At 43.3% G+C, this 8,662-nt stretch overlaps 1 protein-coding gene across 1 annotated transcript; it reads right to left on the reverse strand.

The window, feature by feature from the left end:
* Positions 1-5,415: 5,415 nt before the first annotated feature.
* LOC126671017 (uncharacterized) lies at positions 5,416-6,092 on the reverse strand. Its single transcript, XM_050364708.1, has 2 exons — positions 6,029-6,092; positions 5,416-5,953 (listed from the first exon to the last, which is right to left on the reverse strand). Exon 2 carries the CDS (start codon positions 5,846-5,848, stop codon positions 5,459-5,461), a length of 390 nt encoding a protein of 129 aa, XP_050220665.1. The 5' UTR covers positions 5,849-5,953; positions 6,029-6,092; the 3' UTR covers positions 5,416-5,458.
* Between the last annotated feature and the right edge of the window lie 2,570 nt (positions 6,093-8,662).

Raw genomic sequence — 8,662 nt, forward strand, 5'->3', positions numbered from 1 at the left:
ATTTAATTTTTAACTTTATATTATTTTAAATATATTTACAGGTCATGCCTTTTTTTTTTACCAAAAATACCTTTTTTTTTCATTTTTCAATTTTTTTTTTACTTTTTACTGATTTATGCTCCTTTTTTTTAGATTTTTTCTGGTGTTTTTTTATCGTTTTTTTAATGTAATGATGGTGTTTTTATAATGTAGCTATTGTGTTTTTTTTAGTGTAACTGATGGATACCGAATCCTACTGTAAGTATAATGGAGCCGAGTTGCAGGAGATCTACTCTCAGGTGACACCGGACTCCCCCTGAAGACCGAAAAGGTATGAAGGAGATGCCGAATCTCTAAGATTCGGTAACACGCTAATAAAGACCGAATCCCACATGATCCGCCAAGAGCGCGTCAAGCCCGGGATTCGGGTAAACGACTAAATATGGAAATCTTGTCCTATTTGGACACAAACACTACATATGGAAGGATAAACTCTACTTTAGGAAGATAAGACTATTTAGGAAGACGTTCCTAAATAGGACTCTTATCAGATTAAGGTAGATCCCGACAAATCAGGAGAATCTCTACGATACGGCCGAATCCCTACAAAGTAGGATTCACCTGCCTAATACAACTCTACTAGGTATATTCGACTACTATAAAAGGAGCATGAGGTATGCCTAGAATCACAATTACATTCATATACTCAAAACGCTGCTCAAAGCTCTAAACTGACTTTAGCATCGGAGAGTTAATCGGACAACCACCGTCCGGTTAGCTTCTACCCTGTTTTGCAGGTTCACTCACCGGTTCAGAAGGCAGACTCCATCAATTGAGACTATTTAGGAAGACGTTCCTAAATAGGACTCTTATCAGATTAAGGTAGATCCCGACAAATCAGGAGAATCTCTACGATACGGCCGAATCCCTACAAAGTAGGATTCACCTGCCTAATACAACTCTACTAGGTATATTCGACTACTATAAAAGGAGCATGAGGTATGCCTAGAATCACAATTACATTCATATACTCAAAACGCTGCTCAAAGCTCTAAACTGACTTTAGCATCGGAGAGTTAATCGGACAACCACCGTCCGGTTAGCTTCTACCCTGTTTTGCAGGTTCACTCACCGGTTCAGAAGGCAGACTCCATCAATTGGCGCCGTCTGTGGGAAAAGCTTAACTAAACTTCAAAAGAAGGAGCTTTTCTGAACTCAAAAACAAATCTCATTGAAGAAGATGACTTCTGAAAGAGTAAACCTGAAGGATCAAACGTCACAGAGAAAACGAAAAGCAACAGAACTCTCAACTCCTCCTCCAGTAACTTTTGACGGGGAGGACTTCGGGAGAATAGCTGAAGAGCACAACGAAGCTCTGGTAGTGGCCATGATCATCGAACACTGGAACGTTGAGAGAATCCTGATCGATGAAGGAAGCGCAATAAACCTAATAACAAGAAAGGCCTACGAAAGCCTAGGAGGAGACCTAGTGGAACTAAAAAGAAATGCCACGCCTGTGGTAGGATTTGGGGGCTTGCCAATTAAGCCCAACGGAACAATTACCCTCGACGTCAAGCTAGGAAGGACAAGGAAAAGCGAGGAATTACCTACACGGTTTAGCGTCGTAGAAATCGACCTGCCATACAACGCAATACTGGGGAGACCATTCCTCCACGACTCAGCTGCCGTGACAAGCATAAAGGCACTAACCATGAAGATACCGACGAAACAAGGAATTATCACGATACAAGGAAACCGAGCCGAGGCGAAAAAGTGCTACGAGCAAGCAATAAAAGAATCAGACGAAGCAATGGCAATAGAAGAAATCCTTAATCACGACATCGAAGAAAAAGAAACAGCACCAGAAGGCAAAACAAAGAAACTCCAACTCGACGAGGAGAAAAGAGTAAATCTCGGCGCAAACATGAACCCGAAGACCGAAAGCGAAATCACGGCCATGCTGAAAAACAACGTCAAAACCTTCGCTGCTAACGCATCAGAAATAGTCGGAATAGACCCCCAAGTCATTACTCATGATCTAAATGTAGCAGAAGCGGCGAACCCAGTGAAGCAAAAGAAAAGGAAGTTCTCGGAAGAAAAACAGAAAATAATCGCTGAAGAAGTAGAAAAACTGGAGAAAGCAGGATTCATACGAGAAGTCCACTACCCCGAATGGGTAGCTAACGTAGTGATCGTAAAGAAAGCCAACGGAAAAAATAGAATGTGTGTGGATTACACCGATCTAAACAAAGCGTGTCCTAAAGATAGCTACCCTCTCCCGGATATCGATCAACTCGTGGACTCTACTGCTGGACACGCGATGTATAGCCTAGCCGACGCAGCTCAAGGCTACCACCAAATTCAGATGAAGGAGCAAGACCAAGAAAAGACTTCATTCATCACAGAGGGAGGAACTTACTGCTACACGGCAATGCCTTTCGGCCTGAAAAATGCTGGAGCAACATACCAAAGACTTATGAATTTCATGTTTAAAGACGAGATAGGAAAACGAGTCCAGGTGTATGTAGACGACCTAATCATCAAGAGCGAGAAGGAAGAAACCCATGCAAAAGATCTTGAAGAAACATTCAACATACTAAATAAGTTCGGAATGAAGCTGAACCCTGACAAATGCACGTTCGGCGTACAAGGCAGGAAATTCCTGGGATTTATGATATCTCAAAGAGGAATAGAGGCGAACCCCGAAAAGATCAAGGCAATTATGGATATGAAGGCACCAAGAAGCATAAATGAAGTTCAAAAACTCAACGGGCGAATCACAGCACTCGGTAGATTCATGTCTTGCTCAGCAAAAAGATGCTTGCCTTTCTTCAAAGCCCTCAAAGGAACACAAAAATTTGAATGGAATGAAGACTGCGAGAACGCTTTTGAAGAAATAAAGAAGTTCCTCGTCACCCCTCCATTGCTAAGCAGACCGCTGAAAGGGGAGACACTATACCTATACATCAGCACCACGCACGAGACCATCGGGACAGTGCTGGTAAGGGAGGAAGATAACGAGATGAAGCCAATCTACTACATTAGTCGAGTCCTGAAGGGTGCGGAGACACGATACCCCGAGATCGAAAAAATGGCACTTGCCGTACTGACCACAGCTAAAAAGCTGAGATACTACTTCCAAAGTCACAACGTTGTGGTAAGAACAAATCAACCATTGCGAAAGGCGATCCAACGACCAGAAACCTCCGGAAGATTAGTCCACTGGTCCATCCAACTCAGCGAACACGACATAAGATACGAACCTCGCCCGACTCTGAAAGCACAAGCTTTGGCGGACTTCGTAGCAGAAATAACTCCAACCGAGACTGGCCAACCCAAACCAGCCTTGGTATGGGAACTCCACGTAGATGGAGCGTCGAATGAAAAAGGAGCTGGAGCAGGAGCCATCCTCAAAGGACCCGAAAAAATCAGGATCGAATATGGAGTAAACATCCAATTCGCCGCCAGCAACAATGTAGCTGAGTATGAAGCCCTAATCGCAGGCCTCGGCCTCGCATTAGAAATAAGAACGGAAATCCTAAAGATCTATAGCGACTCCCAGCTGGTGGTAAATCAGGTCAAGGGAGAATATCAAGCCAAAGAAACAGGGATGATCGAATACCTGAGTCAAGTCAAAACACAGCTCCAACAGCTGGAAGCACAAGGAGGACAATGGGAAATCATTCAAATCCCGAGAGAGGAAAACACCGAAGCCGACGCCATCGCCAAATCAGCGTCAGAACTTGGAGATCTATTCACTAAAATGCAGCTAAAGGAAATTCTCGAATCACCAAGCACCAGAAAAACAGAAGTCATGGCAATCGAGGAGGCCGACTCCTGGATGACTCCACTGATCAAATATCTAGACCGCGGCGAGTTACCAACAGACAAAGTCGAAGCCATTCGCACCATCAGAAAATCTGCCAACTACTCTTTTCACAATGGAGTTCTTTACCGAACCTCATTAACTCATCCATGGTCTAGGTGTGTCTCGCCTCAGACAGGAGAATCCATCTTAAAAGAAATCCACGAAGGAATATGCGGAGCACACGAAGGAGCAATCACCATAGCGAGAAAAACAATACTCCAAGGATACTACTGGCCGACCATCAAAGAAGACGCGAAAACACTAGTCAAGAAATGTGATAAATGCCAAAGACACGACAACATCAGCCGTGTGCCAGCAGTACCTCAAGGATCAATGGAAAGCCCGTGGCCGTTCGCCACATGGGGGATTGACATAGTTGGACCGTTTGAAACGGGAAAACACCAAGTGAAATTCCTAATTGTCGCAATAGAGCACTTCACAAAATGGGTAGAGGTAGCGCCTGTCGCAACCATCACTGCAGCCAAAGTAGAGGAATTCTTCAAGAACGAAGTAATATGCCGATTCGGCATACCCCACACTGTAATAGCAGACAACGGCAAACAATTCAATTGCAAGCGGTTCAAGGCATTTTGCAAAGGACTGATGATCAATTTGAAATTTACTTCGGTGGCGCACCCTCAGACAAACGGAATGACAGAAGTCACCAACCGAACCATAGCACAAGGAATAAAAAAGAGACTTTCTCAGTATAAGGAGAACTGGGCAGAAGAATTATACAGCGTTCTATGGGCATACAGAACAACTCCTAGAAAAGGAACTGGCGAAACACCTTTTAGGCTCGCCTACGGTACTGAAGCGGTAATTCCAGTAGAAATTGGCATACCCAGCATCAGAGTAAACTATCTAGAAGAAGAAACTAACGAGGCTAGAACAAGGCTATGTCTAGACCTACTAGAGGAAAGAAGGGATGAAGCGGCAGCCCGAGCCGCTACATACAAGAAGCAAGCTGCAAGATACCATAACAAAAGAATGAATTCTAGAGAATTTCAAAGAGGCGATCTAGTCTTACGAAACGCGGAAGTTGGCAGAGGAAACGCAGGAGTGAAGAAAATGCAGGCTAATTGGGAAGGCCCCTATATTATCGAAGAAGCTACTGGCAAAGGCGCATATAGACTAAAGACAATAACTGGATCCATGGTACCCAGATATTGGAATATAGAGCACCTGAGAAAGTATTATCAATAGATTAATTCATGGCATGTACTTATTTCCATTTTTGAAATAAAAAGGCGATTTGGCGATAAGAAGCAAATTTTATAGGCTCGCTCGAGACCTAATACATATAATTTAACAAGAATCGCTTGAATCTTAGTTAAAAAATAATTTAGACTCATCCGAGTCAAATAAATAAAAGGATCCGTTCGGACCTACAAATAAATTACACCAGCAGAAGTTTAAATTAACTTCTCAAAATAGCAAACGAGTTTAGATTAACTCTACAACTAAAGAAAAGCAATGGTCAAAAGATCATTATATTCACAGAAGCAAAATTACAAAGGATCCGCCTACGATCCAATACAAAAAAGGCGAAAGCAAAAACTAAAGCAAAAAATACAAAAAAGCGAAAAATACAAAAGAAGGAAATAAAAGCTAAGCCTTCTTCAAAGCATCTTGCTTCTGCTTATCAAGCTTCGCCTTCACCTCCTTCGCCAAAGAAGCAGGATCCAACTGATTGACTCCAGAAAGATCGACGCCAGGATTCTGCTCCCGCAGCTTTGCCCCGATCGCCAACCGGTATTGAGTCATGACTTGGGAATAAAAGCTCCCAGAGTCACCCAAACGCCGGCGGAGACGCCCCTCTTCTTTCTTCAGATCATCCCTCTCCTTAGCGAGAGCACCTGAAGAAGACTGTAGAGACTCGACTTCCTCGGACAAAGTTCGAACCCGAGCCTCTAAAGCGGAAATCTCCCGAGTCTTGGCAGATACGGAGGACCTCAGCTGTTGGATCAGACCAGTCGCCTCGCCAGCCTCCTCCTCCATCTTTTGTTTTTCGGAGAGCCAGGATTCGGAATCTCTCTGGAGCTTCTTCAATTGATCCACCGCATCCCTTCGGCGGCGCTCCAAAACAGCGATGGACTGGACCACCTGAGAAAGAAAGCAACAAATAAGAAAAAAGGAGAAGCAAATCATAATATAAAACAAAAGAAAAAAAAAGCATACCGAAAAACCGCCGAGACAGGCGAACTCAGCCAAATTATCGCCATGCTCGCGATCAATGGACTCAATGTCCTGTTTTATCATAATATTCTCCATGCAAGCATGAAGAATGGCGACGTTTGAAAGTCGAGGCGGATCTTGTGCGTCCGCCCAAGCCGCAAACCGAGGTGCCTCCTCGATAGACACCCCAGAAGACTTCTTCTTCTTGGGACGCTTGGCAGAAGCTCCAGCCTGGTCCTCAGCAGGACGTTTCTGACCGGCGGTAGGCAACCCCTTCAGAGAAGGAGTTGATTCCTTCGAAGGAAGCAAAGGCGACTCAGAAGTCGCAGCAGGAACTTGATCGCCGGAAGCAGGACCAAGATCCACCGAATCAGGCGTTGGATCCGGTACGGCGATCGTAGACGGATTAGGAACGCCACTGGTGACCTCGCCCATATCTACAGTCATATCGACATGAAAATTGTCAAGCAAATGTTCAAGAGAAGTCGACATCCTACAAAACAAAAACATAACAACAAAAGATTAGAAAAATACCTTCTAAAGGAAGACCCGCCAAAAGTATTTCACGGCGACTCAAATACTGTTCTAAAAGAACGCTGTACTTGGGCTTATCAAAACGACAATCCGACAGCAAAGACAGGGCGAAGTCCTTCTCCCCATCATCCAGATCAGGTACATCAGTAAGCGAAACCTTACTAGAAGTAAAACTCCGCGAAAAAGAGGAGAAAGAAGAGTGCTGAACCAAGAAAAACTTAGGGGTCCAACCCTTCAAAGAAGAAGGAAGACTAAAAAGAGATCGATTCGGTCGACCACCAGCAAAAATAAATTCCTCACCCTTTCGGCGGGAGAAAACATAAAAATAATTAAAAAGAGCAAGCGAAGGCTCCTGCATCCGAACCCTACACGATTCCATAAAAGAACAAAGAAGGCGAATCGCGTTCGGATGCAGTTGACCCAAAGGAACACCTAAATTGTGACAGACCTCTACAATTAAAGACTCTAAGGGAAACCTAAGACCCGCTAAAAGCTGTTCATGAAAAATTACTATCTTAGAGGGCGAATCGGTGCTATGATTCGCCCGATACGATTTTGCCGGTCTCAGAATAACATACGACTCAGGAAAGTTGAATTCCTCGGCATAACCGAGTATCTGCTCTCTTGACAAGGAGCTCCGGGTATATTCTAGCTCGTCACGAGCACCCTTCGCCCCCTCAGTTACTTCTGACATTTTAAAATTTTTAAAATGGGGGGGAAACACGGAGTGATGATGAAATTAAAACTCTAAAAGATCAAAAGATAGGAAAAGACGAAGAACAAGACGAAGAACAAGAAGAACAAAAGGAATAAAATCAAAACTGAAAACTACCAAGAAATTAAATTAGCGAAAAGGTAAAATACCTCGCAAGCAAATACGCAGGATCGAAAGAAAGATAAGGAGCAACTTGAAAACGAGGAATCTTGACAGCAGAAGAAGGAAGCCCACAGAAAGTTTGAAGAAATCGAAGATTTAGCAGTTGCAGAGAAAGCAAAGGTTGAAAAAAGAAAGAAAATGAAAGAAAATGAGCAATTATATAGCCTGAATCAAAGAAACTGAAAAGACGAGATCCCATAATTACAAATACTAATAGCGCACGAAGACACTTGTCATTCATCCAGTCATAACCCTCTACTGATGGACGACACGTGGCAACACAGAATCTTACTAAAGAAGAAACGTCACCCACAAACATATGAAACGACTCGCCCGGAATACAAAACGACTCGCCCTTATAAGAAAACTCAGCTCCAAAAGAGCCAAAAATCCACTAAGGCATAAATGCCAAACTACTTCAGCTCACTTGCGGGGGGGCTAATGATGGATACCGAATCCTACTGTAAGTATAATGGAGCCGAGTTGCAGGAGATCTACTCTCAGGTGACACCGGACTCCCCCTGAAGACCGAAAAGGTATGAAGGAGATGCCGAATCTCTAAGATTCGGTAACACGCTAATAAAGACCGAATCCCACATGATCCGCCAAGAGCGCGTCAGGCCCGGGATTCGGGTAAACGACTAAATATGGAAATCTTGTCCTATTTGGACACAAACACTACATATGGAAGGATAAACTCTACTTTAGGAAGATAAGACTATTTAGGAAGACGTTCCTAAATAGGACTCTTATCAGATTAAGGTAGATCCCGACAAATCAGGAGAATCTCTACGATACGGCCGAATCCCTACAAAGTAGGATTCACCTGCCTAATACAACTCTACTAGGTATATTCGACTACTATAAAAGGAGCATGAGGTATGCCTAGAATCACAATTACATTCATATACTCAAAACGCTGCTCAAAGCTCTAAACTGACTTTAGCATTGGAGAGTTAATCGGACAACCACCGTCCGGTTAGCTTCTACCCTGTTTTGCAGGTTCACTCACCGGTTCAGAAGGCAGACTCCATCAGTAACTATTGTGTTTTTATAGTGTATATATCTATAGTTTATTTTTAGTGTTTTAATAGTGTAAACCATAAAAACATTACAGATACACCATAAACTCTGCAAACACACCAAAAAAACATAGATACACCAAAAAACGTAAGAAATACACTAAAGATACACCGGAAATACACTATAATGTAAATACACCATTA

This window comes from Mercurialis annua, linkage group LG3 (assembly GCF_937616625.2).
Source record: "Mercurialis annua linkage group LG3, ddMerAnnu1.2, whole genome shotgun sequence".
NCBI classification, from domain to species: Eukaryota; Viridiplantae; Streptophyta; class Magnoliopsida; order Malpighiales; family Euphorbiaceae; genus Mercurialis; species Mercurialis annua.

Coding starts and splice junctions, on each gene's coding strand:
- LOC126671017 (XM_050364708.1), bottom strand. CDS start 5,848: ATGGAGGAGGAGGCTGGCGAGGCGACTGGTCTGATCCAACAGCTGAGG.